This window comes from Harmonia axyridis, chromosome 5 (genome assembly GCF_914767665.1).
Source record: "Harmonia axyridis chromosome 5, icHarAxyr1.1, whole genome shotgun sequence".
NCBI classification, from domain to species: Eukaryota; Metazoa; Arthropoda; class Insecta; order Coleoptera; family Coccinellidae; genus Harmonia; species Harmonia axyridis.
In genome coordinates, this window is record NC_059505.1 from 1,138,454 (window position 1) to 1,159,104 (window position 20,651).

The window sequence follows — 20,651 nt, forward strand, 5'->3', positions numbered from 1 at the left end:
TCCAATTTAGGAACACCTGTATATGGAAAATATTATATTCATTTTGTGGACTGAAAAGAAGCAAAGAAGACGAATTCTTCCTTGAAAAACGTGTTTCTGTCATACTAAAATTTATTATCGAATTTTTTAGTAGCATTTTATTGAGAACTTGAAGGGAATAGAAAGAGGCTTATTATCAAAAATTAACAATCATGTTCTGTAACTATTTAATGAAATCCAACTGATCTATTTACAATTACTCATTTCAACATTCAATATAGGTAAAAAACATTCAATATGTTCATCGAAGAGAAGAGTTGAGACAAAATGGGAAAATATTTTGAATTTTCGAAACTGATGAATAGATTGATAATAATATTTACCGAAAGTGGAGGAATATTAAATTTATTTCTATTTTACTACTCACTTTTCTTTATGATTAAAATGTAGAATAACTTATTTCCGCTATAAAGCGGAAATAAGTTATTTTACTTTTTAATCATCAAGATGAATTTCCGACAAGTAAAGACTGAGACAATCAAATACTTTTCTTTAATTTGTCATTTTTCTAAATTTATTTTAGAGAGCCGAAAAATTGTTGAGATATCTTGTTCACAAAAATCAAAAAAAGATCTTGGATGATATGAAATCGAAGACTTGAATTGGGAGACTTCTAACTTTATAGGAAATAGGGTTCTTCATTTTGAATATATTTCTGGTATTGTACTAGCCGGGTGGTGAATAAATTTTATTATTATTATTATTATATGGTTCGCTGAAATGAAGGTGAAAAGAGGTCTTTTTTCCCATTTTGTCCTCATAAAGAGGTAGCTCGAAAGTAAGTAAAAATGGAACTAATATATTCAAACAAATTACAAGATATGCTTACGATCACATTTTTTTACATATCCTATTTTTAATATTCATAATTTCGAATAAATAACTAACTAGTTCTTTGCTATTCTTCATTATTTTTCGCTTAGGTGAATATTTTTACATAATATACAATCTCTTATTACAACCCTGTAATGTTCACATTCTCGTTCTTCTCTCACAATCATGCACTTCATTCATAATATTTCAATTTCTCAGGAATCACGATCAATATGATCTACTAGAGACTTATAATCTAAGAATTCAAGAAAATACCATCTACAGCATTTTCCTAATAGAATAGAAAAATGAATTTTCATACTAACATAAAAATATCAAGATGGCATATTTCGATGGAGAAGTTTATGGGAAAATTTATAGGATATGATGAAATTATCACTTATTCACATTTATATATCACAATATGACTAGATTTTTTTTTCTCACAAGTTTTCTACAACTACATATTTGGATTTTGAAGGAAATTTTCTGTTTTAATTGGAGTTCGGGTTCAAATGAAATGAACTGGAAAAATTAACGACTTTCATAGATGAAGAAGCTCCGATTTCTTATTTTGAACTTGAAAAAATTGAAACTAACAATATTCTCATAAAATTCATGGTGTATAAGAAAAATTGTATTGGGGTGGTAGTTAGTATCAATATTATTCACATTATTCGACCCTCCTTTCTTAAAGTCTGATTAATTGAACTGATAGGGTATAATAAATCTCTGTCTCAACCAGAAAGATGCTTCCAGCGGAAATTAAATTTTTTTGTTAGACCTTTTCTGTTCGTTGAAAGTTCTGGACCTTTTCATCGGCGATGGAACCATTTTGATATTTCAGAAAGAAACAATGAGTCAGCGATAAAGATTTTTATTATAATCGCAGATACGAGCTCATCAGATTCGAATATTTCAGATGGAAAGTTTGAGATTTCGAAACGAATAACATCGGGTTCAAATTTTTTCTTGTCGAGATAATTTGCGTTAAGGAAATAATAAACCATAGTGAAAAATGTTTAGTGTTTTTTCCGCTAGAGATTAATCGATTCAAATTATAATTATCATTTATTCTCACAAGGAAAAAATTATCATTTATTCTCAGAACGAAAAAATAGGAAAAATATAGATGAAATTTGATAACATTTCTCCGATTATGTTTATTGAAACACGGTATCTGTAAACAGGGTCAAGAATAATCTTCAAGTCTCGATATATACTGAGCGAGCAATTGATTTGATATTCATTTTTTCATCGAACAAAACTTAGAAATGATGTTTCGAATTCTAGACCAGTGTTTTTTAGCGCTCATTCCATGAACAAATCTTTTCGAATGGAATTCTACAAAATTTTATGTAAAATTTTAGAACTATAAGTTCAAAAAGAATATCGAAAAATAATTACACTATAGAGGATGTTCCTAATTTGGAGGTATAAGAGAAATGAGAGATTCCTTGGAACATTGTAAGAAAAAAAGTCCTATGAACATGCTTTTGTTTTCGAGATACAGGGTGTTTCATGTAGTCCTACTTTTTTGCGATGAATATACCAGTTTATCGAATCTTTATCAATAATCTTCGCTACAGATTGGGCCAATAAGTATCAAAACTTCAATTTATTCATTCATTATAGCTTACTAACTAGATCTTTATAATAATTTGAATTTTTCTGAGGATTATTGAAATTTTCATCTTGAAATTGATAGCAGATACGACAAAACTACACGAAACCAAAAAGTGTAGTTCTGGACTAAAGTTTCTTTTTACATTTTTCTGAGCTATCAGTTGTCCACCAAAAAAAATTCTGAAGGAAAAAAGTAGGCACAGTTCCTGAGAAAATATAATTCTAGGATTTTGCATTCAAAATTAGCAAATCACATGATGAAAACTTTAAATTGAAATATCTGTGCCAAATTTAAGATGAAAATATTGTGAAGAAAAGTTGGTATGAGAAAAACTTAGAAACAATCGAACCCTGTAACTCGAAAAAAAATCGTTTGCGAGTCCATGTTTATAGAATTTTTTTATGATCCAAGGAATCTGTCATTCTCGTTTTGTAAATTCCATTCAGAAACACTCTTTATTTTTGCGATTGCAAAACCGAGTGTAGATATAAATAATAATTGAAAGATTCGTGCAATATTTGAAGCCGATCATATCATCAGAACCATAGGAAATTTGAGAAGAATTATGGAGCAGAAATACCGAATATTTCTGCGAAACAGATCTGATCAGGTTGATATTTAGTGAGTGAAAAAATGACTTCCTAAAGTGAAATAAGGGGCTTTTGAGAATTCGTTTATTCAAGCGCCAGGTAGAAACACGTATATCCAGTTCTGTGGTCTCCAAGGATGCAAATTGCATGCGAATGAATGAGCACAATTTTTTTCCTACAACTGCTATGAAAAGTAGCGTATTCTTTATAGCTTACTCAATTTCAAAACTACGTATTGCTCATACTGTGGGAAATATTATTTCTCACGGCACTTTGCCCACACCTCGCTTGGTAGACCAATGAAATTGGGCTTTTGAGTCGTTTCTATGTAAAACCAATAAATTAGCACATACTGTCAACGAAAGCTATTTTGATTCGAATCAAGTCCATTTTCGAATTATTGAAATTTGTGCAGTTGTAGGAAAAGTATAGTGTGCAACATATGGAGAAAGTTCTTTTCTCGCTCGTGTGTTTGCTTCCACACTCGCGAGAAAAGTTGGACTTTCCCCACTTGTTGCACAATATACTATTTCCATATCGACATAACCCATTCTCATTTCATGTATGGAAACATTTCCCATAACTTACAATGACTGTTCCGACATAGGAATAGTATATTGTGCAACAAGTGGGCAAAGTCCAACTTTTATCGCGAGTGTGTAAGTTTGTGGCGCGAGCCTGAAAGGCGAGTGTCGCAAACACACGAGTGAGAAAAAGACTTTCTCCACATGTTGCACACTATACTTTTCCTACAACTGCACAAATTTCAATAATTCAAGTAATGGACTTGATTTAAATCAAAATGGCCTTCATTGAAAGTATGTGCTAATTTATTGCGTTTCCATAGAAACGACTCAAAAGCCTAATTTCATTGGTCTACCAAGCGAGGTGGGGCCAAAGTGCTGTGAGAAATAATATTTCCCACAGTATGGGCAATACATAGTTTTGGAATTGAGTAAGCTGTGGAGAATACGCTACTTTTCATAGCAGTTGTAGGAAAAAGGACTTTTTCCACATGTTGCACACTATACTTTTCCTACAACTGCACAAATTTCAATAATTCAAGTAATGGACTTGATTCAAATCAAAATGGCCTTTGTTGACAGATGTGCTAATGCGTTTCCATAGAAACGACTCAAAAGCCCAATTTCATTGGACTACCAAGCGAGGTGTGGGCAAAGTGCCGTGAGAAATAATATTTTCCACAGTATGAGCAATTCATAGTTTTGGAATCGAGTTTACTATGAAGAATTCGCTACTTTTCATAGCAGTTGTAGGAAAACTTTTTTTTTTCGAATCCAGAATGAGACAAGAAACATTTCCCATCCGACGAATCCCTCAGAAAGTTTCCCCAGACTTGTTTGATGGAAAATAAGGAAATGCTACGGAAAATATGGGATAACTGATAAGGATAAGACGGGATCGGCAGAAGCGCGAAGCTTGGAAAAGTGACAAATCTATTTGGGGAAGAGATCTCTGTGAAATTGGAAGGAGGAACTTGGGAGAGAAAATCCGATATTCGTCTAACCGAATATCCAGGTAAGGAACAGATGAGCTGGCTAGTGGGTAGAAATATCAGTTAGGTTCCAGAGTTAAATGTCAAAATTCACATATTCCCATATCTAGATGTTGATGGAAATTATTAAAATTTGTCTGATCTTCATGGAATTCAATATGTAAAAAAAATTACTTCATACGTAAAATGAAACCGAGTAATTTTCATAAACATTTTATTGTTTCGCCACACAGTGGCTTCGATCATTTTCGACTGATCTGTAAAGTAAATAATTCAAAAAAGGCTTCATAATTTTTACATTTTCAACTGAATCTGAATGAATCATTGTCAGAAAGAAGTAGCTACTCAGTTACTTTATCTACTCCTATTGAATAATATATATTGATTATTCAACTGCTTTTGAGCAATTAATAGTATCTATTAACAAACAGCGTGAGTTATAATAACTCGCTACTATAACTCAATATAATATATGGGAAAAGATGGATCTGTGCTTCTATACTTCTGTGCTTTCATTCGATTGGCCGAAAGGGAACATTCCATTATTGTTATTGAGGGGAGGAATGTCACTTCACTTCGATAATTTTGACGTTTATAGGTAAGTTTTGGAGTTTGTCAATAAAGTTCTTTCTCTATTCTTGTATTTTAGTATTGATTGTAATAGTCGTAGATAAAGTATAGTATTCAACTTGAGGTAATAGTCATAACTCACTTGATGAATTACAGCACTCGCCTGCGGGTCGTGCTGCAAACTTCATCTGCGTGAGTTGTGACCTTATATTACTAAAAACGCTAAAAATTTGTTGAATTCCCAAGTATGAGAAAAGTTGCTCATAAAAATGAAGGGGTATCTCTGTAATAGAGAACTAAGAAAATCTGTTAAACTAATAATCAATAAATAAATTTCCTTCCAATAAATTAATTATTCTGAATACTGCGCAATTTGGAGCTTCTTCATCTCTGTCACCATAATAAGGACTTCCCAAATTATATCCACCGTGTCCATAATTCAAAGTTTCACAGGAATAGTAAAGAGAAAGAACTCAAAAACAACAGACCTGATTTGAGTGAAAATGGACATAATAATTGGGGTCTATGAATTTTCCTTCAGCAATGTTCAGGTTTACATGGATGGAACTATCATTTTCCATCCAAACCCTCCATCTGGATCCGATTTCATAGCTTGCCAACGAAGACAACGACATCTACACCATCGTATCTTGCAAGTCGTGCTGATGTCAAATGGCGCTAACATCCATACCAAAAAAATCCTTCTCAGTCGAGTTGACCCTAGTCTGTCTTACAGACTCAGTACTGAAATGTTCGCTTGAGAACTCTCCAAAAGAACCATTCCTCTTTGTGTTGACAATCACAGTCTTAGCCCCATATTCTGTCACGTACTTGTCGTTTTGGTTCAAGGACACCGACTGGTACCCGCATCTGCACCAGGCTGGATAGTGGGCCGTCAGGATCTTCTTGAAGGCCTCCCTAAATTCAGTGTTGAAAATGGAATAAATGATAGGATTGAAGGCTGAGTTCGAGTAACCCAACCACGTGAGAATCTTGAAGGTTATGTCAGGAATGCAAGTCTTACAGAACGCTGCTACGATGTTCATGCAGAAGAAGGGCACCCAGCAGATGAGGAACACACCCATGATGATCCCTACGGTGATGGCAGCCTTATGGTCGCTGACGTGGTAAGGGGAGCTGTGTTGGTTTTGGAGGTGGATGTGCAAAGCCTTGTTTTGTTTCACACTTTTCCTCTTTCCTTTGCAGGTCAGGCTTTCCGGCAAGTCGATAGGTCTGGTGATGGCCCTTATGTTTTTTACGTGCTTCTGGGCGTAGCAGTACAGTCGGCAGTATATACCTGGAAGAATAATGTTGAGTTAAGGACTATATTGTCGACGTCACAGTAAAGGAGAAGTTCCTATAAACATAAGTCATCAGTCGATCTATTGGTATACAACTTTGCTTCCGCCGGTTTTGCAACAGATGGCTGTAGCGGAAGTGGAAGTCATACAATAAGTTTAGGTATTTGTAAACATAACACCATCGAAATATCAGTCGATTTGTGTCTGCATCTTAAAGTTATTCTGGATTAAACATGTTAGCTCACGAGCTAAATTCTCGCCATTTGCGGGAGTTTTTAATTTTCTGCTTCAATATGAAGAAATCTGTGGCCGAGGCTTATCGAATACTCTCAAATACCTATAGTAAGGCCGCTTTAGTGAAAGAACGTGCCGAAATTGGTTTCAACGCTTCAAGAACGGTGATTTTGACGTCGAAGACTAGCATAGCAGTGGAAGAGGAAAGGTTTTCTAAGATTAGAGGCATTACTTGATCAAGACTCGTATCAAACGCAACAAGAATAGGCAGGATCATTGGAAGTTACACAACAAGCCATTTCCAAACACCTGAAAGTCATGGGAATGATTCAGAAACAAGGAAATTGAGTGCTGTACGAGTTGAAGCTGAGAGATGTTGAAAATCGTTTGTTTGCTTGTGAATAGCTGCTTGAAAGGCAAAGACGGAAGGGATTTCTGCATCATATTGAGACTAGAGATGAAATATGGGTTCCTTACGATAATTCCAAGTGTAGAAAATCATGGGGATATCTCAGCCATGCTTTCACGTCGACGGCCAAACTGAATACTCACGGTTCCAAGGTTATGTTCAGCATTTGGAGAGACGTCCTCGGCGTAGTGTTTTATGAATTGTTAAAACCGACTGAAACAATCAGAGGCGATCGTTATTGAACGTAATTAATGCGTTTGAGCCGAGCATTGAAAGACAACCGACCGCAATACAACGAGAGATCTGATAAAGTGATTTGACAGCATGACAATGCTCGACCCCATACTGCAGAAGTGGTCAAGAGATATTTGGAAACGTTGCCCCCATGTTGCGAAAGCGGTCAACGCATACTTGGAAACGTTGAAATGGGAAGCCCTACTCCACCCGCCGTATTTGCCAGACGTTGCTCCCACGGACTAACACTTGTTTCGATCAATGGCACATGGCCTGGCTGACCAGCAACTGAAAAATTGAATCTATTTTTGGATCGCTTCAAAATATGACTAGTTTTCTAACGCGGCATTAGTTCGCTGCCCGAAAGATGGGAGAAAGTAGTGACTAGCGATGGACAATACTTTGAATCATAAATGTATGAATAGTTTTTTTCAATAAAGTATCGAATTTCGGAAAAAAAACGGCGGAAGCAAAGTTGTACGCCTATGTAGAATATTTTTAGGGTTGCTGTGTTGTCACTTAATACAAAGGGTGTTTTTTTAGAGCTATAGAACTTCAAATTGCAATAAAACAACGATTGACATGAATTTTATTTATCCGCAAGATAATCTTGTGGCATTACATTTCAGATATGATTTCTGGCATATGACCGCCACCGCTAGCTCGGATGTAGTCCAATCTGGACGTCCAATTTTCGATGACTTTTTCCAACATTTGTGGCCGTATATCGGCAATAACACGGCGAATGTTGTCTTCCAAATGGTCAAGGGTTTGTGGCTTATCCACATAGACCAATGACTTTACATAGCCCCACAGAAAGTAGTCTAGCGGTGTTAAATCACAAGATCTTGGAGGCTAATTCACGGGTCCAAAACGTGAAATTAGGCGGTCACCAAACGTGTCTTTCAATAAATCGATTGTGGCACGAGCTGTGTGACATGTTGCGCCGTCTTGTTGGAACCACAGCTCCTGGACATCATGGTTGTTCAATTCAAGAATGAAAAAGTTATTAATCATGGCTCTATACCGATCACCATTGACTGTAACGTTCTGGCCATCATCGTTTTTGAAGAAGTACGGACCAATGATTCCACCAGCCCATAGAGCGCACCAAACAGTCAGTTTTTCTGGATGTAACGGTGTTTCGACATACACTCGAGGATAAGCTTCACTCCAAATGCGGCAGTTTTGTTTGTTGTAGCCATTCAACCAGAAGTGGGCTTCATCGCTAAACAAAATTCGCTCATGAAAATCGGGAACAACGGCAATCTCATTTTGGGCCCATTCGACGAATCTACGCCTTACTTGATGATCGTTTGTCTATTCATGATGAATTGCCAAACCAAACTGAGAATAAATCATTTGACAGCTGTTAAATCGGTCGCCATCTTGGACAGTAATGCCAACTTAAAGTTATATACCTCGAAAAAAAAACACCCGTTATAACCATTTTGTTACAATGAAGCCTCGAATTTCGGAAAAAAAAACGTCGCAAGAAAAGTTGTACGCCTATGTAGAATATTTTTAGCGCTGCTGTGTTGTCGCTTAATATTTCAAATAGAACACCCTGTATATCATTACTTTTTTCGCTTTGCCGTAGGCACTTGAATTGAACTTCGAATATTTTTCGAGTAGTTATTGCTTCAGACATAGTACTTAGAAATAATTGTTGACTTACTAAACTTTATACGAAATGCAACATTCGTTCTAACAATCTCTATTTTGACATCGCAAAGATGCCTCGATTTGGATATCAATGTTTGCGTTCGATTGGCTATGCCAAACATGCATTAACAAATAAATCGATCGCCAAATAGTAATTGAGGTATCGACGGTTTCATGTTACGCATAAAGTTTCGAGGGTCTACAGACCGAAAGTTGTACATCTGCCATAGGCGATGTATAGTAGTTATGCCCATGGCACGCTTGACGTTTTATGTCGTCCCCAACAAAAAGAGAAACGACAATATTGCTCCGCTTTCCACGGCTTCTTTTGTGAATACGTGAAAATCTCTCATCAGCATACTTTGTCATGTTACCTTTAACTTCATGAGTTGAAATGATGAAAGGTGTTGATCAAGCACTCGATTATGTGTAGCTGCGAAAGCAGTTGCTGAAAATTGGTCCTGAGGATATGAAGCTGGGTAAAAGAGATTGAATCTTCATCAAAATATCAAGTACTCATCTATTGCTATCAAGGGCGTAGATCTTTTTTTTCTGGGGATGGTAATCGAAAAAAATTTTTCGACGACATTGTTTACTCATATCTATAATGTGAGAAAAAAAGGTTTGATAACGAAGTTTGAACCAAATTACTCAAAATAATTTTTTCTTATTAGCAATTCGATTGTTTTTATCTTATACTGGGTGTTCCTGAATTGGAGTTACGGAGGAAAATGAGAGATTCCTTGAATGTTTTTCAAAGTAAAATGGCCCAAAACATGAGCCCGCAAACGCTTTGTTTTCGAGATACAGGGTGTTTCTTGTAGTCCTACTTTTTTGTGATGCTCGACCAGTTTATCGAATCTTTATTAATCTTCGCTACAGAGTTGGTAAATAAGTACCAAAACTTATAATTAATTTATTTATCACAGCTTCCTAACTGGATTTTTATAATAATTTGGATTTTCCTGAGAATTACTATAGAGAGCTGTTTGAATTTTTTTTCTCGAAATCGATTGCAGATACGATAAAACTACAACAAACCAAAAAGTGTATTACTGAACCAGAGTCTCTTTTTGAATTTTTCTAAACTACCAGTGGTTCACAAAAAAATAATTCTGGAGGTAAGAAGCGACCACCCTTCCAGAAAAAACTCACCCTGATTCAAGTTGAATATCTCGTGAAGGAAAGGTGCTATGAGAGAAAAACTTCAAATTTAACGCCTGTATCTCAAAAACAAAGCGTTTGCGGACTCATGTTATAGAACTTTTTTTTCTTGAAATGATCCGAGAAACCTTTCATTTTCATTTGTACCTCCAATTTAGGAACACCCTGTAGATATAGTCAATTTAAAACTGATGTCTTCACAAATAAATTGCAATTCGAATGAAACACAATAAATTGTACAACACAGCCCAGACAATTTTAAGATGCGAATAACTCAGTTCAGTTCCTTGATAACTGCATATAGAAATTTTGTGACGAGAAGATACAAAAAATCGAAAACAACAGTTAAGTGTATAACCATGACGAATGCAAAAATCACAGATGGCAAATAAGGGGCGGTGCCGAGAAAGCGAATAGATAAAGGAAAATAATAAACCTCGGACAAAGACGAGCTCGTAGTACAATAAAAGTACTCATCTTGAAAGCGATAATAAACTCATAAACCGTAAAGGGGTCCGAAAGTAAAATGATTTTTATTGTTTCATTTATGGAAAAATTTTCGTTCTTCGTCTTTGCGAGATTTCTAAAATTTTATATTTTGAAAATCTTGGAGGGGGGGGTTAATTACCCCAAGTACCTCCCATTTCTACGCCATTGATTGCTATTGTTGGTTATTTTACAGTGCAATCAACAACTCTTAAGAGCTCTAATCGAAAAGTTTTTCTTTATTAATTTGTAGTTGATGAGAATATCGATTTCCTCCAATATAAAGGTTTATGTTCATTACCAACAGTGCATTTTTCTTTTTTTTTTGCGAATCCTTGTAATTGGGTCATTCCTGTTAGAATCCCAGTTCCGAATGGACTTTTTTGAGATTACCAGTCCATTCTACCCCCTTTCATATGAAAATTAATTCCATACTGTTTTCCGATTGGTAATTCGAAACAGAAAGTGAGGTAGAGAAGTAAATAATTCTCGATCGAGGGAAAACTCAAAATTTGCATGCAGCCTGCTGGGATGGTATTGTGGAATCGAATTCAATTTCATTATTCCGTTCTAATTAGCAACTTTAACCCGGCACTTTGCAATCAAATTGTTCGAATCACAAAAGACTTTGAGAGCGAATCTGTTTGAAGCCTTTCGAATCGACTTTCGTATATTTTTTCTTCGCATGCCGTGTTTTGGAATGAATACTGAATCCTTCTGGTATTAATCAATTTAATGATTTGAAGCACATTCTTACTAGAATTCAATCGAAAATTTCCAGTTCCTTACCACTTCAAATGGAATCACTCTTCTAAAAAAATACCTAATAATGTTTCAGTGACAATAGATCTTTCCAAGCTTTCTACAGAATTTTGTGTTGAATTCGTAATCAGAATCATAGACGATTCTAGAAATATATAAAAAAATATGAGGAAAGTATTGACTTGAAGTCAGAAGCTTTAGAACGCTCGTTCATTCATGCCACGCCTGCAATTGCATCCCCAAAGACTCCATATGTATATACTAACTGGCAAAGAAACTGCAACACCCAGAAGGAGCTGTAACAATTTAAATTTTGTTTTGGTAGAACATAGTAGGTATAGCAAGGATGATTGAATTTGGAGAAAAAAACGAAGGGTTTACAATTTTTTCAAATAAATTTGTTAATAGTGTGTTTGTCTACCGCGATTATCTATACACTCCCCAACACGTTTGGGCATTGATGCAATAAGATGGTCTACTTCTTCTTGAAGGATACTTTTCCAGGCTACCTGTACTTTATGTCTCAGAGCCTCCTAAGTGCGTGGGGGTTAGGGTAATTTTCCGAACCTTCTACCCATGATGTCCCAAACATGCTCTATGGGCGAAAGATCGGGGGATATGGGCGGCCATGGCAAAATATTCACATGTGTCGCTTCGAAAAAGTTTAAACTAATTCTGGCAACATGAGGTCGGGCATCTTGCTGAAAAATTGGATTCTCGAGCCGGTTAATGTAAGTAAGCACATATGGCACCACTATTTCTTGAAGGTAACGCAGCGCTGTCATGTTACCTCGAATAAAGACTAAAGGTGATCTACTTGCATGTGCAATAGTACTCATACCATCACGCCAACTGTCCGGTGTACAGTACGCTCAACATCAAACTGAGGTTCACGTCTTTCTCCCCAAAATCGTCTAACTCTTCTTCGGCTATCAAGTGTACCCAAGGAGAATCGAGAATCATCCAGATGGACAATCTGACACCATTCCACATTCCAATGTTGACGTTCTCTGCACCACTGTAATTGTTGCCGGCAATGCTCAACCGTCAGAAGTAACACAAGATGGGGTCGTTAATGTGGCAGTCCAAAAGACCTTATCCAGCGGTAAAGCGTTCGGACAGTTACAGGAAGGCCTTGTTCTCCTAACCACTCATCAGCCAAAGATCGAGTTGTCGCAAATCGGTCTCTAATGGCCATAAGTCTTAGACGTCGATCTTGAACTGCATTTGAGCCCCTTCGACGTCCGGTGCCTACTCTTCTTAGATTTTGAGCATTATCAAATCACGCTTGACAACATCTCATAACAGTAGTTGGATTTCTGTTCGTACGGTTAGCGATTTTTCGAAATGACAACCCCGCCTCCCGTAGACCAATAATTCGACCTCTTTCATATTCACTTAGCTGGCGATAAATTCCGCGTACACGAGCTCTAGGCATTTCAACAACAACTAAACATCGACTTTGGATCTCCTCAAACAGCTGGTTTGTTGTGAAAAAAAAACTTGCAAAAAACTAGTACAATATTTGAGTGAACAAAATTGTTTACATGAAAAAAACCTTCACGATATTCTTCTCCAAATTCAATAATTTACTCCTTGTTATACTAACGGGTGTTTTTTTTCGAGGTATATAACTTTAAGTTGGCATTTCTGTGCAAGATGGCGACCGATTTAACAGCCGTCAAATGATTTATTCTCAGTTTGGTTGGGCAATTCATCATGAATAGACTCACGTCTGAACAGATTCGTCAAATGGGCCAAAAATGAGATTGCCGTTGTTCCCGATTTTCATAAGCGAATTTTGTTTAGCGATGAAGCGCACTTCTGGTTGAATGGCTACGTCAACAAACAAAACTGCCGCATTTGGAGTGAAGCTAATCCTCAAGTGTATGTCGAAACACCGTTACATCCAGAAAAACTGACTATTTGGTGCGCTTTATGGGCTGGTTCAATCATTGGTCCGTACTTCTTCAAAAACGATGATGGCCAGAACGTTACAGTCAATGGTGATCGGTAAAGAGCCATGATTACTAACTTTATCATTTCTGAATTGAACAACCATGATGTCCAGGAGCTGTGGTTCGATTTATTGAAAGACACGTTTCGTGACCGCCTAATTTCACGTTTTCGACCTGTGAATTCGCCTCCAAGATCTTGTGATTTAACACCGCTAGATTACTTTCTGTGGGGCTAAGTAAAGTCATTGGTCTATGCGGATAAGCCACAAACCCTTGACCATTTGGAAGACAACATTCGCCGTGTTATTGCCGAAATAGGGCCACAAATGTTGTAAAAAGTCATCGAAAATTGGACGTCCAGATTGGACTACATCCGAGCCAGCCGTGGCGGTCATATGCCAGAAATCATATTTAAAATATAATGCCACAAGATTATCTTGCGGATAAATAAAATTCATGTCAATCGAATAATCCATCGTTGTTTTATTGCAATTTAAAGTTCTATTGCTCTAAAAAAACACCCTTTATCTATGTTTTCCCAAAAAACCAAAAATTAAATTCAAACAGCTCCTTGTGGATGTTGCAGTTTCTCTGTCAATCAGTATATTTTTTGAGCAAATAAGTAGTATTTTATGTCGCAACTTTCAAAATAATCAGATTGAAATTAGTCCGATAAACATTCTGCATCCTCTATTCCAACGTATTAAAGTAACGACTCTTTTATGAAAATCCCCTAATTTCTTGGTTATCGACAATTGGAATGGTCGAAGTTACCGCAATCTGGCTTTTATAATTAATGTCGCTCGCGATTACTTTTCGTACCCTCCTCGGAAACCATTCAATAAAAAGTTCTCATACCGAACGCAATCTCGATCCCTGATCGATTTCCACGTTTAACACGCGAAGCTGGTCGAGAAAAAGGCATCTTCTGAACTTCCAGCATATTTCTACCGCCGGGGGTGTGCTCGGGGAGATCGAGGGGATGTTTGGGGACATTTAAAACTCCGAAATTTCTTCGGGAAGAACTAGCTCAGTTGGGAATCCCGCCGGGGTTGGTGAGTGGCTAGATTGGGACTTATCAATTTGCATGTTTGACACCGTCCCAGATCGTCTACGCCAACTTTTTGATTGAAAAGTACAAGTAGGACAGGACCTTTTCAAAATTCGTTCAAACTTTGGGGATGCAACACTTTATTGAATTGTATAATTTTATGGAAGCTTGGAAAAATTCGATGAAATTCACAAGGTTGATTTGGTTTGGTTGTTACTGATGTTAATGATGCTTTCTTGATATTAATTAAGAAAGAATTACATTCGTCTTGAAATACATACTCATTTTTATTCCAATATCAAAATTATTGGAAAATCCATTTTCATTTCGAAATTGAAAAAAATGAGTATTTTAAGAGTCAATGGAAGGCGAAGAGAAAGGTATCTTTTCAACGATAGAAAATGATTTCAGCCGAATGCCGCCACATCTACGATTGCAACACCATATCCTTTTCATGAAATTTTTCATTACCAATTAGCACATTTGTGGCTGTATGTCCACGCTCACTTCACAAATTCCATCTTTAAAGTCTTTATTCGATCGTGGAGCATTGACTTAGACCTTACCTTTCGCATAGCCAATTGTGAACAACTCTTCGAGAAATAAATCAGCCAAGAAACTTTTTTGCAAATATGCGATTGTTACGTTGATAGTAACGTCTTGGTGAAATATTAGGCCAATTGAAAAGTCCCCGGTCTGATGCACAGATGCTAGTATTAAATCCATATTATGATTTTTATTTAGTACCAACCTTCAAACGATACGTGTCAGAATTTGACAGCAGTTCGACCATTAGTTTGAGAGATATTGCGTTGTGAGTGTAGCTACTTTTGTTATTTGAAAAAAATAATTTCGTGTGCTGATAAAATATTGAAAAAATAAAGTTGAAGCAAATTCTTTGCTCGATGAAAAGTTTCCGGGGTCTGCACCAGGAAAATCAACCATCATTGATTGGTATGCTAAATTTAAACGTAGTGAAATGAGCACCGAAAACGCTCTAAAGAGGCTGTCACCAAAGAAAAAATCAAAAAAGTTCAAAAAATAATTTTGGATGACCTTAAAGTGAAGTTGATCGATATAGCAGACATTGTGAAGATATCATCTGAACGTGTACATCATATCATTCACCAATATTCGTACACGAGAAAGCTGTGTGCAAAATGGGTGCCGCGCGAGATCATAATCGATCAAATCATGTTAATGATTCTGAGCAGTGTTTGAAGCTGTTTAAGTGCTATAAACCTGAATTTCTGCGTCGATATTTGATAATGGATGAAACATGACTCTATCATTTCACTCCGGAGTCCAATCGACAGTCAGCTGAGTGGACTGTACACAATAAACCGAATCCAAAGCGAGAAAAAACACAAAAGTCAGCTGGCAAGGTTATGGCATCAGTATTCTAGGATGCGCAAGGTATAATATTCATTGATTACCTCCAAAAAGGCCAGACCATCGATAGCGGTTATTATATAGCGTTATTGGATCGTTTGAAGGATGAAATCGTTTAAAAACGGCCCCATTCGAAGAAAAAAAGGTGCTGTTTCATCAAGACAATGCGTCGTGTCACAAATCAATGAAAACAATGACAAAATTGCACGAATTGGGCTTCGAATTGCTTCTGCATCCACCGTATTCGCCAGTTCTGGCCCGCAGCGACTGTTTCCTGTTCTCAGACCTCAAAAAAATGCTCGCTAGAAAGAAATTTAGCGCCAATGAAGAAGTAATCGCCGAAACTGAGGCCTATTTTGAAGCGAAAGACAAATCGTACTACGAAAATGGTATCGAAAAATTAGAAGATCAACACTACAGGTTACAGCGGAAATAGTCTTAGTTAGTTTTGAGCGACACACATACGGTTTCGATTCTCCACATCACTAACCAAGAAGGTGTTTCACGACAACCCAAAAGTGCTTTTTTCACCATTTTAGTTGGAGCTTGAATCGTTCCATTTTTAGTAATGGTGTAGTTAAAACGTTCAATGTCAAAAGTGGCAGATGCTCACATTGTAGGTTGAAAAACACTTCAGAATAGCAAAACTTTTCCACGATTTCACAATTATAAGATGACATCCTTGAACTAAAATTGACCTGGTTAGGAATTTTCCTGAAACACTCATACTCAGGTACGAAAATATCGGGATGGTCTGTTTTATATGGGCCATCCTGTAGATTAATACCAATGCTTTTGTAGTACGTTCTCGTTTGAGAAATAACGTAAGATCAGTAATGAATATATCCAGAAAAATTTTGCTGTTCGTTCTCAGGAGTCAAGGATATGGTGGGTAGTTACAGGAAATTGGAATATCGGAGTTTCACCGGTAAAGGTGAATTTTCTAGGACGAAACGTGACTAGAGTCTGAATATAAAGGCTGTTCAGTTGTTTATGGGGTTCAGATGTACATTTTATGATACAACCGTGACTTTATTTTATTACAGACGAATATACAGTCAGGGAAGAAAGATTCAGAGTCAAACCCGAATAAAACGTATAATTTTGTTTTTTATTTTTCATCGATATCAACCGAACACACCGTTATTCATTCATATGGAATGAGCATTTGACGTGAATAAAATTAATGAATATTGAAGTTTCCATGACTGTGCCTGTATGATGTATTAATTTCAGAGCTCTATCATCAGTATTAGCGGACATATAAATGTTTTTCGATATCGCCATTTTTCCAATTTACGCTTATAATTCGAAAACAAAAGAAGGTGGCCAAAAATTAATACTACCCTTGCTAGTTTCTCAGAAAAAGAAATCGAGAATGGGGTATCAGATTTCGTCTATCTCCTCTGGTTTAAAAGTTGTAGTGCTAAAACATCGAAATTTGTCACCCTGTACATTTTGGGTATGGGAAAGAGTGCACTGAGCATATTTTTTCAAGGGAACGTCGATCACAATGGTAGAGGCAGAATCTAGACTCATCTGTGAAGAGAACTCTTTCCCAATCAGCCTCTTCCCAATGGATATGCTCTCTCGCAGAATCCAAACGCGCCCTTCGATGGGCTGGGGTAAGAGCTGGGCCTCTTGCCGCGACACGAGGCCTTAAATCATATTCTCTGAGGCGATTTCTTATTGTCTGAGTGCTAATTTGCACCCCATGAGTTTGCTCAAGCTGATTTGAAGGAGGCGAGCGGTTGCAAACCGTTGTCTCAACGAAGAAACTCTCAAGTAACGTTCTTGAATGGCACTTGTTACCCGTGGTCTAACCTGTCCTGGTCTTCGGACATTCATACCTGTCTCCCTGAATCGCTGCAACATTCTGGACACACTTGTATGGGAAAATCCAAGCCTTTCTGCAATTCTTGTGTATGTCCACCCTTCTTCTCGCAAAACTACCGCTTGGGCACATTCCTCTTGGGTCAAATTGCGTGTTTCGCGTTGCGTAGCGATCGAGTGTAGAAAAACAAACGAAACAAAAACTATTGATCACTAGAATTGATCGAGAACTGATTTCAGAATGGAGCCAATACATTCAAAATCTGATAATCTCATCTTTTTTTATTGCTGCTGGGAAAAAACATCTGTATTGAAGAAAAACGTTGAAAGTGGATAACATATGTATGCATAATTCTGATAAAAATAATTATCATTGAGAACACCTTCAATTGTAGAATAAATTTGAGATTTCCATAATGTGCGTTAATTCTTTTGCGCAGTGTATTTACCATCGTAATCGAAAGGTATTAGAAGTATGAGTCGAAATTCTCACGAAGGGAACCACCTGTTCCTCCTATTTCCTCCTTACAGGTTTCTTCTGTGCTAGTTCGATTTATTCTTGCCAGCAAAACAAGTCTAGCTCAACAAACTGGAGGAAGGCATTCTGAGGTAAGCTCGATTTGACCTTTTCATGTCTGTTCATATAGAAAATTAACATCCGAGATTACCATGTGTTCACGAACACAGCGATAGTAAGCTAATAATGAATATACGAGCTTATCAAAAAAGTTTTTATAAGTTAATCATGATTCATTATTAGTTTATCTCGCGGTGGTTTTGGATATTAATATTCTGAAATTATCTTCATACCATTACAGCCTTTCTGACAGCTACTTCAATATCAGTAGCAGAATAAATCATATTGTGATTAAGTTTTTCGCTGAATATTATAAAAACTATCAATAGTTGGGGTCTCAAAAAAATGTAAATTGTTTGCTACTTACTTGAATAAAGATAATTTTCTGTATTCTATATTTTGAACAGCAATTTAGTGTATATTCTGATGATTCTTCCTTTCAGAATTGACTGATCACTTCATGACCAGAAACGATATACACTGCGCAAAAAAATTAACGCACATTATGGAAATCCCAAATTTATTCTACGGCTGAAGGTGTTCTAAATGATAATTATTTTTATCAGAACTATGCACGCATATGTTATCCACTTTCAACGTTTTTCTTCAATACAGATGTTTTTTCCCAGCAGGAATAAAAAAAGATGAGATTATCAGATTTTGAATGTATTGGCTCCATTCTGAAATCAGTTGTTCTCGATCAATTCTAGTGATCAATAGTTTTTCTTTCGTTTGATTTTCTACACTCGATCGCTATGCAACGCGAGAAGAAGGGTGGACATACACAAGAATTGCAGAAAGGTTTGGAGTTTCCCATACAAGTGTGTCCAGAATGTTGCAGCGATTCCGGGAGACAGTTATGAATGTCCGAAGACCAGGACAGGGCAGACCACGGGTAACAACTGCCATTCAAGAACGTTACTTGAGACAACGGTTTGCAACCGCTCGCCTCCTTCAAAATCAGCTTGAGCAAACTCATGGGGTGCAAATTAGCACTCAGACAATAAGAAATCGCCTCAATGAATATGATTTAAGGCCTCGTGTCGCGGCAAGAGGCCCAGCTCTTACCCCAGCCCATCGAAGGGCGCGTTTGGATTTTGCGAGAGAGCATATCCATTGGGAAGAGGCTGATCCGATAAAGTGATTTCATTCTAGGTCTTAGTCTAGGTATTATTGCAAAACAAATTTTCAGATTTTGAATTAAAGTTGATTGTAAGAACAAAAAACAATAAGTCATCCAACATTCTTTGAAACGCAAACGATAAAACTTGCCATTTGAAAAAGTTGAAACGGTCACAAAATTTGTGTCCTTAATTTGAGTGAAGCAGTATATTCAAAATGGATAACTTTCCAAAGACAGACATTTCGTGGTATTAATAATCCAAATGTACACCGATTAAATTTCACCTACCTATCATAACAATGCAAGGAACATAAAACGAAATGCAACTGGAGACCACAGCATACGTAGGGGTTAGATCCAGGGCGCAGGTGGGGTAATTCTGTCCTCCAGCATTGTAAATTAGAGGTTGTGGGGGCCTGTGCAGCCCCAGCGAGATTGGAACGAAGGAAATCAGAGCTGCAAGAAGCCATATCGCTGCAATTGTCCCCAGAGCTACTCGCCGAGTCACCCATCTTCCATATCTGGAAAGTAAGAATGCAATATTAACGTTGGTTTGTCTGGATGATGCATTGGAAATATGAATATAGGAAATTGCTGAGTATAAGCGCTGGTTTTTATGTCTTGTGATACACCACGATATTAAAATTCCAGAAATATTATAGAAACTCTATTACTAATTCTGTGGTAATTCATTCTTTCATAATAATGTTGTGGGGTGTTTTTTTTTTAGAGCTATAGAACTTTAAATTGCAATAAAACAACGATGGATTATTCGATTGACATGAATTTTATTTATCCGCAAGATAATCTTGTGGCATTACATTTTAAATATGATTTCTGGCATATAACCGCCACGGCTGGCTCGGATGTAGTCCAATCTGGACGTCCAATTTTCGATGACTTTTTCCAACATTTGTGGCCGTATATCGGCAATAACACGGCGAATGTTGTCTTCCAAATGGTCAACGGTTTGAGGCTTATCCGCATAGACCAATGACTTCACACAGCCCCACAGAAAGTAGTCTAGCGGTGTTAAATCACAAGATCTTGGAGGCCAATTCACTGGTCCAAAACGTGAAATTAGGCGGTCACCAAACGTGTCTTTCAATAAATCGATTGTGGCACGAGGTGTGTGACATGTTGCGCTGTCTTGTTGGAACCACAGCTCCTGGACATCATGGTTGTTCAATTCAGGAATGAAAAAGTTAGTAATCATGGCTCTATACCGATCACCATCGACTGTAACGTTCTGGCCATCATCGTTTTTGAAGAAGTACGGACCAATGATTCCACCAGCCCATAAAGCG

At 37.0% G+C, this 20,651-nt stretch overlaps 1 protein-coding gene across 2 annotated transcripts in view; it reads right to left on the minus strand.

Annotated features, from left to right (window-relative positions):
- Window positions 1–5,307: 5,307 nt before the first annotated feature.
- LOC123679643 (dopamine receptor 1) overlaps window positions 5,308–20,651 on the minus strand; it is a 189,779-nt gene continuing 174,435 nt past the window's right edge. For both annotated transcript variants that reach the window (XM_045617032.1, XM_045617034.1), the window contains exons 6-7: window positions 19,633–19,865; window positions 5,308–6,452 (exon numbers count right to left, since the gene is read on the minus strand). In XM_045617032.1, the coding sequence (XP_045472988.1) occupies window positions 5,824–6,452; window positions 19,633–19,865 (862 nt within the window). In that variant the 3' untranslated portion in view covers window positions 5,308–5,823. The remainder of the gene's footprint in view (window positions 6,453–19,632; window positions 19,866–20,651) is intronic.